Below are 17,465 nucleotides of genomic sequence, written 5' to 3'. Positions count from 1 at the left end.
ATTTTAGGAAAGGCCACTTGCATGGGCCCAACATGTATTCTTTCTGTACTGATATTCCACTTTCTTTACCACTACTCCAGAGTCAAGGCAGGATATTGAGAAGCAGGGAAAACTCTCCATTTTGGCTAATTATGACTCCTTTTATCTTCTTGATATCAGAGCTACTTTATCTTCTTTGTATCAGAGCTACTCTTGTGTGTACTCTCACTGTACCCTTCTTCTGTGTACTCTCACTGTGGAGAATAACTAGACAACAAGGTTAACCAGGTTATTTGTAAAATAATCACTGGCTTTGAGTAACAGAGCTCTTCCAACATGAGACAGCCTGAACTGAACATTGCCCAGGGCACTCCTGTCAATGTATCTAGTAAAAAGAAAAGCAGTACAAAAAGTTATTATTTGAATGAAAGAAAAATACTTCAAAACATATTTATGTATGCACTTTGTTTTAAATGAGAACAGTTAATCCAATGGGATTATTCATTTGCTTCAAGGGTAAGCAGCTGGAGAGAAGAGGAGCAAAGCAAAGCGATGAAAAACAAAATGCATCAAGGAAAACAGTAGCATATGTGTTGCTATGTGTACATTATTTAAAATGTACATTTATAATTTAAACCATCATAATTATCTGCAACATTCTAGCCTAGAAAACATTTTTACAAAAGGCAATTGCACAAAAGGCACACATGCAGGTGCATGCAATCATGATTGCCACACACCCAGTTTCCCCACCTCTTGGTCAATGTTATTGATAGGTGTTCAAAAGGCCACACAAGAGGAGCACAGCAGAGCAATACGTGCTTCAGCAGGGTCCCTGCTCCACCAGAGCAGTCACCCAGAAGAAACTGAAACTGGGGTGATGTGGATCCTCTGGTGTCCAATCAGACATTAATTATGACCAAAACTTCTTCTGTGGTCAGGGATTCACAGCAGCCCTCACCAGCTTTGTCTGATGTCCAAGCAGGGACTAGGTCCCCCACTGCCATAATGCAGCTCTGCTACAAACTCAACCACCCAGCAGGCAGGAATTCTTTAGAAACCAGGTTTAATTAGTTGCAGAATAAATTAATTATTTAATTGGTTCAGTAAAAGGGCTTGATTCTGTCATGGTGTTTGGCAGACATAATGAAAATTCATTAACCTATTGAAATATGCTTGAATCATTGGGGTGGAAGGACAGATATATTTGATACTTTCATTCAGTATTCTTTCCAGGCTATTAAAAAAAAATTACCAAAGTATGAAAACAAAATCAACAGTCTCTAGCCTGGATTCACTAAACAATGCAATTGAATGAATCTTCTCATTATGCAATATTCTCTAGTTTTAGCTCAAATTTCAGAAAAAAAAAGTTATGAAACATCCCGTAGTTTTATTTTATTGATCTTACACCAATATGCAATTTTAGTTTTTTGATTTCCTGTTCTGGAGTGAAATATAAGAATTGAATGAAGACCAAGAAAAAACACCATAATGAATCCAAGTTTTCAACACCAAATTTTAAGGAGATCTCAAATCATAAAAAGCAGAAGTTTGGCCTGCACACATACTCTGTTTTTCAAATACCCTGCATCAAATCTTCCTCAGTTTACACACCCAGAGAGTTCCAAGAACATCCACTGGGTAAAGCAAAGAGAGGGTTAGAAATCTTTAAGTGCTGCAGTTTGGTATGCAAGAAATCAGACTTTATGACCACTACAGAAGTTGTGGCTCTGATTAGGAGTAGACCACATAAATGAGCTAGATCAAGTTGATCCTGCTATGAGAAAAGCATATCTACTGATCTACTAGTCCAGTGAATACTCCCATCTTTGAGTAGTTTCTTGCATGTGCAGGACTCCATTAAGTGGACAATGCAGAATAGCCATTTGTCTTCATTTCAACACTCCAGGAAGAGAATGCTAGAAACTTGTTTAAAGTCAGATCACGCAATTTGCAAATGCTCATACATTTGCATTAATGTCATTATATCTGCATTAATGATCCTTGTACTGATCTCTGTACTTTGTAATTCACTAATTGACCTCTTTGGCGACAGCAGCCACCTCTGAAAGCATTTGGAGATGTGTCCACCATTCTCTTATCAGTATTTTCCCACAATGAATTAAAGTTACTCTCAAAATTTTGTGGTTTATTTCTTCTCTTGATGTATTTGACGTTAACATTTCTGAGTGACTGAGCGGATAAGAACTTACAAAGATCTATATAGAATAAGATATACTTTAAGCCACACAACTGTCAACTATGCGCTCATGGCCTAAATACAACATCCACACAAATTACGCAGTTGTATAGATTCCCGACTTTATGAATTTTTAAAAAATGGATTAGATATCCATCAGAAGTTTACAGTGTTTTAAGAGTGCTTTGCATCACGGTGATGTATTGATTTAAAATATAAATCCACATTAATCTGAAGTAATTGACTATCTACATTAATAATAATGTTCAATTTTCATGAGAGAAGAGAGTGGCTCTTGTGCCAAGACAAATTAAATTTATTACTTGCAACTACAGAGATAGAGATGAAAATCATTATTAAAAAGTATAAAGAGGCTTTTGACAGAATATCTGTTAAAGTTGTTCTGGGTAACTCTGGAAGAAAAAATCCATTTATTAAAAAATTTACAGGAAAATGAGAACATAAAAGGGCACTTTGATTTGTGTAACAACCTAATTTACTTCTAATGTATTATCAAGATACTTTGTGACTTCTTGATCAATGTAACTCTCTACTATGTGCTCTCCTCTGTATTTTTTGTAAAATATGCCACAGATGCCAAAATCCTAAGCTAAAATTTCAAAAGCTTCCAGCTGTCAGAAGATTAATGGTCATTTGTATGCATAGAAACTCATAGGATTTGTTTTAACTTTTTTCCTTTTTTTTTCTTTACTCTTTACTTTCTGGTTTTACCTCCACAAAGAGAATTGTATGATATTGAATGTGTTATATTTGAATAACAGAGTGATGAATCCATCATGCCAGGATTTCACACCATTAATTAAATGTGGCTGCAATTTATCAAAGTGCTTTTAGGAGCTCTGCTGAACAGGAACAGGAACTGAAAGTCTTATTTAAATCAATTGCTTACAGCCGTAATTTTTAGTTCATATATGTGTAAAATTCAACGTGTAAATTCTTCATAGAAGTGTTGGATACTTCATACTTTTGTGTTATGTTTCAAAATATGCTTTTAAACTCCATCCATAAAACAGCATCTGGTTACTATTATATGAAGGATGTGTCTATTTGCTATTGAAAGGAAAATTTTGGATAGGATGTTGGCATTGTATGGGACCATTTATGCTAGTGACACTCATGATTACATTTTGAAAATTATTAACCAGTAAAAAGTCAATATAAACTTGAGGAATTTGAGCATCAGTTAAATAAAATCCAGAATAAACACTTTTACCTCTTTTCTTCAAGAAAAGATTAGAGTACTGGTTTTTAAAACTAAGTAATTACATCATATCATTAGAGACAACAGCCGCATTTGGGGTTTAATTTTCTTTACCAGAACTGATGATATCTTGAATCATTGTCTGTTTGAGCACCCAAATATCCTGGCATTGGTACAAGACTTTTAATGGGCTCCCCAAAACAATCAAGAGAAAGGCAGCTCTGCAAGAACATTTTAACTGACTGACATCTTCTACTTCATGTATTTCTATGGTCCTATTTTAAAACTGAGTGTCTCAAGCTGTTGCTTACTGAACAGCATTTCTGCATGAAACCCTGCTATGTCTGCTGCTTCAAAGAGTTTTTCAGGACAACACAGCTAGGTTTATGCTTCACTGCACAGAGATCTATTGGCATAGCTACAAAAACAAGGGAATAACTAGCCATAATTAGGAGTCAGATACTCTAAAAATGCCAGTGGGGAAAGAGACCTGAGAAAAAATCATTAGTAAATCACAGGGAAAAATGATGATCGTTCAGAAAAATGATGAACGAAGCTTTGGAAACTGCTCTGTACAGCTTGGTCACTGTAGAATGTCATTCGTAATTTCTAGTTTACATGCTAAAATATCATCTGGGATATTAAAAAAGTGTTCTGGGGACTCAAAGCTGTGAAGAATATTTACAGATAATAAAGTAATTGTTAACAGAGAAAACTGTACCTGGCTGAAACCTCAAACAGAATCAGCAGCTATCGGAAAGTAAAGCCTATTATAAATTATATTTTTCAGTCTATAGGGATTCTTTGCAGCTCTGAGAAATTATTCTTCATGTTGCATTTTCCTTCCCTTCCTTCCCATGACTTTGTCAAACAAGGAGCAATGGGGAAGATGCTTCCGGCAAACACTGCTTTGTAAGGTGTGCCAGGAACTGAGAGAAAGATCAAATGTACATCTTCTGGAAGGCTTCAACATGCAGACACAGTGAAGTCCCCCCTAAATACAGTAGCTATTGTACTGTGCCTGTAATGACTGCTCTGAAGCCCACCAGAATCAAAGACAATTTTGCTATTAAATTAATGCATTTTGGATCAACCTGAAATAATCACATTGCATGCATATCCTAATGTCCAATGGTAGACTCAAAGAAGTAGAGGAATCCATCACAAATATTTTTCCTAAAGCTGGTGAATAGATTTTTACCATAACTGAAACTATGAAGATTAAAGAGATGTATCCTTTTTGGATCTGCTGCTACATCTGTTAAAGTTAATATCCTGGGTACAGTAAAGAAAACTGTATTTGGACATAGGAAAAAATTGCAAGGGAAAAACAGGGGGAAAAAATGTACATAAGTAATTAATATTTAGCAGAAGGGTCTAAGATGCTTCCCTGGTGACTACTTCTCCCTTTGTATAACACTGTGAGCCTGGGTTAGGGGTTGTGTGGCTTTCACAATTATCTGTAATTAATCCATTTGGACAGTGACATGTAAATCCCAGTTAAATTTGGATGTAAATTTCTTTGTGATCCTTGTAACAATTAGTTTAGTTTTTTCTGATTTATGTCTATAAGATCCTCATTCAGGAGTGGTACTATCTGAGGTAGGGATGGCTGGCTGGGATGTTGGGTGTCAGATAAGTTGTTCCCAGTCCATAGTTAGTGTATCCTTGCTGGCTGTGTGAGTTATAGCTCAGCTGTTGCCTTTCAGACTGTGAGGATTTGGGCTTATACTATCACAGCTAAAGGGGATCTGAAATCTGCTATGTTGTAACAGAGGATGAGTGAATAAAGAATCAAAAGAATCAAAAGCAATAGTGAATTACAAATTTTTATGTTTCCGATTAAAACATTACCCATGAAAATCATCACTGCACCTTTCGACCCATATTTTCAGAGGGGTTTTTTAATGCAGCGTTTTAGAATACAATAAAGGATATTGCAGAAGAATATTAGTATATCAAATCTCAAAACATCTCTCTTGTGGAAACTCACATTATGATCAAACTGTGAAAAATGAAAATCTGATTCAAGAGAGATCAGATTTATGCACCATTTTTGCCTTAGCTCCATCCCGTCCAGGATGCCAGTGTTGCCTCACTTGCCCTCCAGGTAGTTACTCTGATACCACCTGAATCTTTAACAAGGGGAAAACTGATTGAAAATTATTCCAGAGCTGCAAATATTTTTTTAAAGCTATTTTTGTCTGTACTTTTGTTTCTTCAGAACTGAAAAAAATACTGAAGTGTCTGAGATACAACATGAGCTACAGGCTGGCAGAGCCAAAATCTGCTTCCTAATGAGGAAACTGGCACTGAGTATGAGCACTGAAACCTCCAGCCGTGGCACTATTAACACTGGTGGTGATGAAATGAAGCCTGGGGTATCAGCCTTGCCAATTCTGCCAGTCTGGCCGACAGAGAGGGACAGTGAACTGCAAGCCAATTTGTACAGCAGTCTCATATTCAAGGCGTGGCCAAGTCATCAAAATTGTGGGCAGGAACCTGGGCATCCTGTGTCTCAGATAGCCTCTGGGAAGTCTCCATAAGAGGGCATTTTCCTGATATGTGGATGTCTTGGTTTGGAAGTGAGCATCCTGCTCTTTTCCTAAAATAACACTTTAAAGCTAAGAGATTAAATTTATCCCTAAGCACCATACTTATAAATCCTGATGCTTAGAGTAACTTTTCTCTCCCAAATCAGAGAAGGAAATTAATATATATGTATAAAAATCATAGCTGCATTTATAAACAGAGTTTGCTATCAAAAGAAAGCATAATAAATCAAAACCTAGTTTCTTTTCAATCCTTTTCTACATGTCAACCCAATATGCTTAGTATCTATAGCAGAGGATGATTCTCCCTAATTTTACATCATTTTAACTTGATTCCATTTTGCTTCACATCATCAGCACCATGTAGACCTAAGTCACTAATTAATTCTAATATTGCCAATTTTTAAAATATCCTCAGATTTTAAATCTTGCCTTCACTTTAGCACTCAGTTTCATTCCAAGGTAACATTTCTTTCTATGTTGCATTGAGATCACAAAAATGAAAAACTCAGTAAGGTATCCAGATACACTAAGCTTGAAGATAAGAATTGGAAGAGAATATCCAAACTTTTATAAGCAGCCAGAAACTAGTCCAAAGGGCAAAACTCTAGCACAGGCTACCATGGATACTGGAATTAGAAGAGCACCCAGCTCCAGGAACTTCACCCACACACCTGCAGAATAGCAGAAAAAACCAAAATTTCTGCAAATACATTTATGTCTGATATGAAAGACCTCTCACATGTGCAAACATTCTGGGGTAGTGCCCAGGCTGCCTTTGACGACTCCTCTGGACGCGAGTTCACTTTCTGTTTATAAGGAGTGGCATAAGGTGATTTTGTCCATAACGCTATTAATAGCCAAAAAGCTATTACTGGAGGAACACTGGTGACAGCCATAATGCCATCTAATTCCTTTATAAATTCTCGGTGCTTTCATCTACTGATAAAAAGACTTGCGTTAACAGCTTTTTTTTTTTTTTTTTTTTTTTGGAAAACGCCTCTAGTGTGATTGTTTTGCGTCCTTCCCCGGTCGTTGTCTCCTCCCTCCGGCCGGGTGATAGCTCTGGCGGGGGGCCCGCCGGCACCTCCGGCCCTTGGGCCGTTCAGCGGCGGGGCGGGGCGGGGCGGGGCAGCGCAGCCGGTGCCGGTGCCGGTATCGGTACCGGTACCGGTCCCTGCTCCCGGAGCGCCCCGCTGCCGCACGGGGCGGGGAATCCGCGGCCCGGCCTCTCCCGGCTCCGGCGGCCGAAGTTTTATCGGCGGCTGCTCGGGGGCGGGGGGAGGTGTCCGGGCGGGAGCGGGGTCGGTGCCATGCGTGCTGTCCCGCGCCCCGCGGCCCCGCGCGGGCGGAGCGCAGCCCCCGCCGTGGTGCCCCGTGGCGGCTGCGGGGCGCGGGGGGCCGGCGCCCGGCGCTGAGCAGCTCCGCGGGTGCCATGTCCTCGCTGGTGAAGGAGGACCTGGCCAAGAGGCTGTTCGGCCCCCGGCGGCAGAGGCTGCACGAGTTCATCGAGGTGGAGGGCGCGGGCGCCCAGCGCTATTACCTGTGCGCCGCAGGTACGGGGCAGCCGCCGGGCCGGGCCGGGCTCCGGGGCTCCGCGGGGAGACGCGGGAGGGAGCGGGGAAGGCGAGGGAGCGGGGTCGGGGCCCAGCGCCCCCGGGCCGGAGCGGGGCAGCGCCTCGTCCCGCCGAGCCGCTGCCCGGCACAGCGCGGAGCCCCGCTGGCTGCTCCCGCAGCGCCGGCAGCCCCCGAGCACAGCGTTCTGTCCCGCTTCTGAGTGGCTCCAGGTTTGACAGCAGCGCGGAAACACCGCGTCTGCCCCGCGGCTGAGAGCCGTGCGCTGGCCGGGCAGTGCTGGGAGCGCCCGAACTGCTCTGAAAAGAGCAAACCCCTACAATAGTTCTCATCAGGTTTTCTACAGATTCTTTGCTAGATTCTACAGATTCTTTCCAAATTCTACAGATTTTTTCCAGCATTAACATTGCAGGAATTTGTAAATTTTCTGCACTATCCCTCGGCTTGGTCTAATGTCCCAAATATTGTCCCTATTCCATTTTGAACAGATTAGACTTCTGGTTTAAATAAATACACATTGGAGTTAGTAATTAGCACAAACTTCGAGTAAAACAAGATTTTTACTTTGAGTAAAACAAGATTGCTTTAAGTGATAATTAGCTACTTTCTAAATTTCTTTTCAAGTAAATAATCTGTTTCATAGAGGTTTCAGAAAAGCTGGTGTGTGTGGGGTTTTTTAAATTATTATTTCAAACCACTGAAAAATACTAAAAAGAGGTATGTCATCTGTAAGTAGTTAGGTTGAAGCGGATGATTCTTTCAGTCTGTTTCCTCTTCAGGTTCAAAACACATATAATAGGTAGGAATAATGTGTGCTTGAGACATATATGGAGTTGGTATCCAGTATTCTGTGTTCATTATCTTTTTCTAAAAACCTGAAGTCCTTACAACACATGAGCTGTTTTACTGATTATTGGAAACCCTGAGCCAGCTATGTTCTCTGTACTTCTTTAATTTTGGTAGAACAGGCTTTATATGTTAGAACTATAAAAGCAGTTTTAAGGAATTAATTCCTGCATATCATAGGGCTTCTAAACATACAGAAATACCAATCTCATTCACAGTTTATGAAACTATCAGTAGAAGTATGATTAGTTCCATGTCGAGTTCTATAAGCAGTTCACTGTTGTGAAACTTCCAAAAAGGAGAATTAACATTATGCATCTTTAAAATCTTTCCTAAAAACTTCTTTTTCAGGTAGAGGAGAACAAACTATCAAAGAAAGTCTCTAATCAGATTTACTGATTGGAAGTCTCTAAAGACATAAAGGAAAACTCACGTAGAGTATTAAGAGTAGGATCTCTCCACTATCCAATATTACACTCTCTTAATATATTCAGGCACGGTTGAGTAAGTGGTGAGTGGAGTGGAAATCTGATTCTGAAAGATGGATTGCATCCAGCTGCCAGCCACTACTGTGTTCTGCTGTGATTCTGTAGGAGCAAAACACATTATCTAAAATCTTATCCCTGCAATGCAACCTCTGTGTGTTTCTGTCGATTTCAAATTACCATAAAAAAAAATCAGTCAAACTACAGTCAAAACCTCAGAGTCTGTGCCTTCTGAAATGTGTGTAACAACAGAATCCTGGTGTGGATAAAAAAACAATCTTTTTTTGGTGCCATATGGCCAACACTATTTCCTCTCCTTCTCACAACAGCAAGTCCCAGTTCCTGCACGAAGGTGACAGTGTCCTTTCACAAAACAGTTTATAAATCCCAGAAAAACATGGAGCTGAAATGCAGCCCCATTCAGGGCATTTCACAACCCAGTATTGGTGTACCCAAGAAAGAATGGTGAGGATAACATTTTGTCCTACAGAGATACTGGAAAAGGTGCTTAGTCCATGAAAGACTTTAAGAAATACTTTGTCCTCTATGAAGGTATTGCCATAGCTGTGCCCACCTCAAACAAAGCTTTTAGAGCTTAATAGAATGACATGGTAGATCTGAGCTCATGCTCTCTATGAAAAAATTTCTTTGACTCTTTTGAGTGCAAGATCAAGCAGTATGTAAAATGCAGGAAAATTTTTTTTTCCCTCTTAACTGAAAATAGCACACCCAAGTTTCACCACTGGTTCACTGTGCAGAAGATCTGTGCTCTGTCCTTAGGTCATAGGATTTCTCTTGTCAGAGGGATGCAGCAGTGGCAATGTGGGGATCTGGGGGGCCCTAGGACATCCCTTTGTATTTTTGAGAGGATTTGGGGTTTGGGCTTGCTTCCTTTAGTTTTAACTCTGAGGGAGACAGCATATTCCCTTGCAAGCTAGCAAACCAACAAACAAAATGGGTGAAACAAAGTGTGAAGAGAACTTCCTAGGAATAATCTGCTAGATTTGCTTGCAAATGAAAACCATTGTAATTTCTCCATGAAGATAACACAGTGGTGGTCTTTTGGTCAAAAATGATTGAGTAACTATGATTGATAGGACCAAGGAAAAAAATTATTTGTATTTCCCAGGCAGGGAAGCTATAGGTTGAGAGCAATTATGATCAATTTATATATTTTCCACTGTTTTTCTTTACAATGGAAAGAAGGAATATCTCTAACATATGTACTTTGTTATTTAATAATCATTTTCTTATAAGCAGGTGAGAATGAGAGATGTTTTTACAGGAGTAAGGTAAAACTAATGAAGTTTCAAAACAGGGTTTCAAAAATTCAGGCAGTATTTAGAAAGGAAAGCATTTTGCTCCTATGTTCCAAGCCTTGTGCTGTGATGTTGAAATGGTCCTGCCAGATGTAGGTGACTTCTTGACCATAACTTGGGCTACCAGATAGCTTGGGAGTGTGGCCTGCCCTGCAGCCATCAGCAGCTGGATATGCAGGAGATTGTTCAGGCTCTGGTACTTTTCACACTCGTAATGGTCTGTTACAGAAATCCAGTCTCCTAGTCAGCACTCAAGGTAATCAATTAATAATGGTAGTTACTGCAAAGAGCATCTTCATGCTCTTTTTAATCTCATTTCCTGCCTAAGTTGGAAAACAGTAATTTCTATTAATTTAGCACTGGACAACTGGAAGCTTTAAGAAAAAAATTTTGATGTTGATTTCATTTACATACTATATAGGGAAATAAGAATTTTGCTTTAAAAAAGTAATGGCTTCATAAGAGAACTTCCTTCACAGAATGGAAAGTATAGCAGAAGTCACATAAATACAGAACCTTGGTAAAACAAAGGTTTTGCAATTTCCTAACTGCAGCACCCCAAAAAGTCTCCCTCTTGAAGTAAGAAGGATAATGCAGACCCAGTGCTGGAATGAGGATTTCATTGCAGTGCTAGTGAATTCACATGAAAGGATTTTGAAAAAAAGACTCTTTCTTCACAGGGTGGGTAAGGTAAATCCTAAATCTGCTAAAATCTGACAGGTTTCTTAGACTAACAACATGGCACTGTTCCTACTACCTGGGCAAAATAAAGCTATCAAATATATAGTATAACTCAATTCAGCCCTGCCTGTCAGGGTTTAACTTTGGGAAATACTTGCTTGCATATCTAAACTCCTTTTTTCTTCCAGTAACTAAAAGTAAAGAAGTAGAAATATGTATGGTTAAACACTGGCGAGTGGACCGAGAGGAGAAATATGAAATAGTTGAAAAGTGGTTTCTGAAAGATCTGGAGATGATTGATGGAAAAGAAGCAGATACAGTAAGTGTCACGTTCTGTATTATATACATAGAAAATAATTTTCTTGTTTTGCAATTTAGAATACAAGTATTAAAATGCAATTAAAATGCATTATCTGAAAAATAAAATTAAGTTACCAAGGAATTTTGGCTTTATTGCATGTGAGAGGCTCCACATCACATTTGCACTGTTGGAGAGTAAGAGGAAGGTGAGATTTTTTGTTGGTTAGTTTATTATAATAGCCTTCATCTCTGGTTGAGACCTCAGGCAGAAGCTGGGTGTTTTCTAATTTGGTCATCATAACTGGTAATAAAAGTTCTCCATTTGCAGCTTCCAGTGTAAACTGCAGTTAATGTAATAGATTCTAGAGTATATTTGAAAACAAAATTTCATTAAAAATTTTAATGGAGACTTTCTTCTGAAGTGTTGTGCTAAAATATTCTTCAGAAATGATTCAGCCTTTTACAGCTGGGATGATCAAAATCTGTCTCATTTTTGATTAAAGAAAAGCCTAATTAAACCTCAAACTCATGGGGTAATTAACACTGCTATAAATATTCATAATAGGTATTCATATCCATAGAATTTAAAAGAATTTATCTGCTGCTAGGATTAATTGTGTCAAAGAGCCAGAAAGCACAAAGAAATACAATTCAGGCAGGAAGAGCAATCAATATTCTTCTTCTCCCACAGACATAGACAGTGATAATCCAAGGCAATGCTTTTCATATACTGTGTTTTAGGCAACATAACAAACTGATTCAGTTCAAAAGAAGACTGTACCAATAAAGTAGAGTGTACTGCTTGCGAAAACTTAGAAAGTTTTACTCTGAAAAAATTCCCAATGACAAAGAATTACAGCTGCTACTTTTTAAAGTTTAAAAGACCATTTAAGATGAATAGCAGAAGTATGTGAAGTCCTTTAGAGCCCATCATACTGAGAAAAAGCCCTGTAGGTAGCTGGGCAGAGAACAACAGATTGCAATTCTAACTCTGTAATGTGTGTAGTAATTTCATTCTCTCTCAAATTTTTTTTTTTTTAGGATAATCCATATTTTGATATGCATTTCCACAAAGTCTACAATATAGAAGCATATAGTTGTGCATCTAAATATACCTTTGCTCGAACACTAAACAAACTGAATGCCACGTACCTTAAGAAGGACTTCAAGATTGTGAACTTTGATGACACCTACCTAAATGATGATTCAATCTGGTCATCCAGCAATAGAGATTTCTTAGTAGTTATGAGGGTTTGCTTCTATGCTTCCAACCTTTTATGTCTCTCCCTCTGTCGTTTGTCCTAAAGATGTATTTTCTAGCATTAAGGTGACTGGTTGACTTTGACTGACCAGCATTTCATAAACCATCTGATCAAAAAGTTAGTAGGTGATATGTAGTGTCTCCTTTTTAATTTTACATGTAAGTAAAAAGTGGAGCATACTTTTTACATGAATAGTTGACAATTCATTTATACATATTAAGAGGTCCTCATTCTAGCAAATACACATACAAGAGACTGGAAACAGAACCAGTAATTATCATGATCAGTGGGGATTGCTTATGTAAGCAGAGCTCAGCATTTGCTTATATGTTCATGGAGGTATAAATTGTCTTTTATTAATAGCTTGAAATACTTTTGCAGCATTAAGAGCATTAACAGTTAATTAATATCTTGGAAGTAGGAAAAAAAAAGTAATCAGTTGAGTTCTGTATGAGAATGATGCACATTTCCATTTCCAGCTGTGCTGAAACACAGAACTCCCTTAAAGCAATCACACCTACATCCCTACAAGAATCCAGTTCTCATCCTGATGAATAGGAGTACTGCATTCAGATACCATGGGACCAACTTTTCACCTATGCAGCTATATTACTTTTCCCACAGAACATTTAGTATTCCCTCTGGCCTTCACGTTATTTGTGATACTGTCTTAGAAAACAAATATTCTTAAACAGAATTGCTTTATTTGTCAGACCTTTGAGAATTTCTGTAACATTAATATGTCATTTTTTGCCCTTCATTGCTTATGACCAGCAGTGGTTAGGGAACAGAAATTGTCTCTATCTCTAAACCAAAGGATAGAAAATGCTGTGTGGACAGTAGTTGTTGGCTACTAGAGTTACTTTGTAGGCAAGTGATAGAGTTTTCAAAATAGAATTATGAGAATTATTTTCACCAGTTTCTAGCTGAGTGTAAGCATATTCAGTGCAGTACTTAAAGGCACGTTACTACTTAGAGCTACATTTACCATGGGGTGGAGTCTATTTGAGGGGTTTGGAGCAGCTCTCAAAATGTAACAGCTTGTGATAGCAGTGTACTATGGTAGAAACAGAGGATAAGTGGCAGCAGTGTTGAACAGAAGCTGAAGAGGAACAATGTTCATGATAAGAAGCATGGTGTTCCTGCCCAGTGTCTGTCAGCTGAGTTAGCTGGCTGTCCATCCCATAGTAAATAAAAAAATGCCAACCCAAAGTAAGCTCCATTCAGAGAAGCTTCTGGTCAGAATGTCCTGCAGAAGAAAATTAGCTTTTTCCTTTGGCAGCCAAGGAAGGCCAGGAAGGCAGGCTGTGGACAAAACTGGGTATGGAGCTGGAGCTGAGTGATGTCAGCTCCCAGCAGATCAGAGGCTGGTTCCTGTCCTCTCTCAGCACCTGCCATCTCTAACAGGGGAGAGCTGTGCAAGGGCACTCTGCTGTACTGTGGCTTGGACTTTGTCTTTCATGTGAACTCCCATCTTTGAAAACATTTGTGTAAATGTACTTTGGATTCAAAATTGAAATAACATCAAGTGAGAATATATTTGAAAATCTGTAAAAGGTACAGCTTTCTACTTTTGCAATGTTGTCCTATTGTGTGTACATAGGAAAGCCCATACCTTTGATTAGTTAATATTTAATAGTTAATATTCTAGGTATATATTGCAAATTACATTGGTTCTAACACAGATCTTAGTAATTATTACTGTACAGTAAGACAGCTGTGAGGACAGTTTATGTGGGTAACAGAAATCCTCTGGCATTTGTAAGGTCTTAAATTTGCCACCTAAATACTGTTAGAGAGAAGGAATGTAATTTTAGAGTTTGTTTGCACAATACAGTTGTTCTTTTGAGAATGTCTGTGGGATAATCCAGTGCAAGTAAATGTATTGTGACATTTGATTATTAGCTACAAGAAGGATTTGCCCAACATCCAGGTTCCACAAAACCATGGAAAGTATAATTCATGCTACTGCTACCTATGATACATTGTCTTGTTAGAATTGTGTATTGATTGTTGAGGTCACAATGTTTTCCACAATATTTACAAATTCTTTGCTTAATAGGCACAAGGAAATGTTTTCTGGGTGGAAAAGCTTTCATCATTCATCTTGTAATTGTAATAAAAAACATAGAACTCTAAAAATGAGCACTTCAGAGCATTCTTTTCAAATAAAGTACATGTATACTTAATTCTTGTCCAGTAATTGTCTGTATCATTTTAGAAACTGATAATAGATAAACAGTTACTATAATGTTCAACCATATTTAATGGACTTTCATTGGTATTTTATACATTTTTATTCTTGTACTATATAAACATGTAATGGGCTATATGGGAGGAGACAAACCTGCATTTTATGTGGAAGAATATGCACTTAAAATCTCTCTGGCATTTCTTCTGTCTGATAGTGTAGTATTTCAGAGATTCTTAACTGAGCAGTGTGACTGAACAAAAGGAATGCAAAAACCAGGGACATTGTCCATGTCAATTATTTCAGTTACTATCAAAAGGAAGAGTACTTTAAAAGATCTGTGTGGACCTTATCTAGGCACTCCTTACTTTCACACAGTTCTTTATAAGATATCAGCTACCAAGACTCTTTAATTGCCTGTCTGTGCTGTGGGAAGTCTGAGGGACACTATCACTTTGTGCTGAGCATAGCACAGCTGCACCACAGGACACAGAGAATATGCTAAATTATGAATGGAAAAGACCCAACAGGCTAAATAGCCCATCTTTCAGTTAATGTGGAATTATTTCCTACATCACATTTCCTGACCTTAGATAAATGGAATGTAGTTTGAAATAAAGTATCTGGGGATTCATCTAGTTCTCCTGGAAGAATTCTCCTAAGCTGACTAGGAAGAAACTTACAGGAGGAAAGGATTAACACAAATGCATCTGTAGCATTCCTATAAAGTGTTTCAACTATGTGGTGGAATGATTGCATGAGATTGGGGATATAATGCAGATTTTCTTCAGAAGAAAGGAGTAGCTATTAGCCAAGTCTGTTCCAGAGAGAAGAAAATACATGGTAGCCTGAAAATGAAGAAGAGTGATCATAAGCAAACAGAAATTCATGCTCACATAACAGGCAGAAAGGGAACAGAGGCTGTCATGGAAGACAGGTGATTTCTTTCTATTTATGTATATTTTTAAACACTTAAACCAACATCAGAATTAAGAATACAGGGAAACCTCTGACAATAGAATTTATTTACAGCAGAAATACTCCTCTCTTGTGAGTTTATTTTTCATGGATAACCAGTATTTTCTTGCATCCTAAATTAAGCAAATACAGATCAGTGCAGAATTTTAAAAAAAACGTTTTGGAAGTGAAACAGGGAGCATGTTCGGGGCTGTGCCTTCTAGGTTATTTCTCATACTTCTCCTTTTTGTTTTGGAGTCCTAGATAAACTAACATACCTCTTTCCACCACAAGCCTATATTGCTTTTCCTGCCATCTACCTATTTCCCAATGCTTTCAGTCACTTTCAGCATATAAATCTTTTTTCTAGTGGAGTGATTGTATTTTGTAGTTTTTAGTATATAATTTAAGGATATTTTTTCATGACATAAAGTCACTATTGGAAGATCAAACACCCTTTCTAAAGAGCATCTGTGGAAAGCTGAAGTAGGACGGGAAAGGATGGCACTGTAGATGATCTCTCATCCGTTTTAATGTGTAAAGCCATTTTAGCAGTGTAAACCCATTTTAGCAGTAAAAAGTGCATTTTAGTGTGGCTTCCTTTTTCTTTTAGCATAATTAAAGCTAAAAGATAGGAAATTAGAGCATTCTGCCCAATAACAACAGCTTTATGAAACATTGTCCAGTATTTTATGGCTGCCTTGTCCAGTCTTTATAGAGCTAGACAGAGACAGTCACACTTTGTGGCTGAATTGAGAAATTACCCAACTATAACTTATATTTTAACCATGGCCCTCATGAATGATATATTATAGAATTATACAGCATGTTTTTTTGTAAGTCAGAAAACAAAAGTACCTTCAGCAAGATTTAATTGGTCAGTCATATTTAATCACAGAATATTTGGGAAAGGGACATGCAAGGATTATCAAATCCAGCTTTTAAGTGAATTGCCCATATGGGGCTCAAACCTACCTCATTGGTGATGTTAGCACCATGCTGTAATCAACTGAACTCGTCTCAATTAATGCTTTCATTAAATGGAAATATGACACGGGAATTACAGAAACACAGTTCTACATGTTAGAAATCCACATACTGTCAATTTAGAACAATTCCTTGGAAAGGATGTTTTCTGTTCTTTATTGGTCATGGCCTCACAAATACATTTTATCAGCTACACACTAAAAATGAATAAATCATATACAATTTAAGTAATCTGGAATGATTTCAGTCTATCCTTAACTCTGCAGTCCATTACATTAACAATGCTAAAAATTAGGTAAGTGTATTGATCATGTGGAGAACCTCTGTCACAGCAAAGGTAGTTCCAGTTTTCACAGAATTCATCAGTGACTACAAGTACCTACAGCCGATTTGGACATCAGTTCTCATGGTTACATGCCACATCCTAAATCTAGTTTCAGCATAATTTTCCCATCTGGATTATCACTGACACCAAAGACTGTCAATTAGTCCAGATTCTTCTACCTAGGAGCAAAGCAAAAATCTGAATGCAGTTCACAGATTATGAATATGAGCTCAACGTGAGCCAGCTGTGCTCAGGTGGCCAAGAATGGCCAAGTATGGCACCCTGGCCTGTACCAGCAATAGTGTGGCCAGCAGGACCAGGACAGTGATTGTCCCCCTGTACTCAACACTGGTGAAGCCTCATCTCCAGCACTGTTTTGGGCCCCTCACTTTCAAAGGAAAATTGAGGTGCTGGAGCGAGACCAGTGAAGGGCAGCAAGGCTCATGAAGGCTCCAGAAAACTTCCTCCATGTCTTGTGAGGAACAGCTGAGGGAGCTGCTGGGTTTGTTCAGCCTGGAGAGGGCTCAGGAGGGACCTCAGTGCCCTCCACAGCTCCCTGAAAGGCGGCTCAGTGGGGAGGG

General features: G+C 38.6%; 1 protein-coding gene across 1 annotated transcript; it reads left to right on the top strand.

The window, feature by feature from the left end:
• Positions 1-7,113: 7,113 nt before the first annotated feature.
• On the top strand, positions 7,114-14,613 carry EXOC1L (exocyst complex component 1 like). Its single transcript, XM_054633928.2, has 3 exons — positions 7,114-7,512; positions 11,051-11,181; positions 12,204-14,613. Exons 1-3 carry the CDS (start codon positions 7,392-7,394, stop codon positions 12,465-12,467), a joined length of 516 nt encoding a protein of 171 aa, XP_054489903.1. The 5' UTR covers positions 7,114-7,391; the 3' UTR covers positions 12,468-14,613.
• Positions 14,614-17,465: the final 2,852 nt, after the last annotated feature.

This window comes from Agelaius phoeniceus, chromosome 4 (genome assembly GCF_051311805.1).
Source record: "Agelaius phoeniceus isolate bAgePho1 chromosome 4, bAgePho1.hap1, whole genome shotgun sequence".
NCBI classification, from domain to species: Eukaryota; Metazoa; Chordata; class Aves; order Passeriformes; family Icteridae; genus Agelaius; species Agelaius phoeniceus.
Note: the sequence above shows the minus strand (reverse complement) of the source record. Positions and strands in the feature narration are given on the sequence as shown.

Excerpts from the sequence above, each read along its gene's own strand:
- EXOC1L (XM_054633928.2), top strand. The coding sequence starts at position 7,392 with ATGTCCTCGCTGGTGAAGGAGGACCTGGCCAAGAGGCTGTTCGGCCCC. Across the intron at positions 7,513-11,050 it reads CTATTACCTGTGCGCCGCAG|TAACTAAAAGTAAAGAAGTA; the intron begins GTACGGGGCAGC and ends TTTTTCTTCCAG. Across the intron at positions 11,182-12,203 it reads ATGGAAAAGAAGCAGATACA|GATAATCCATATTTTGATAT; the intron begins GTAAGTGTCACG and ends TTTTTTTTTTAG.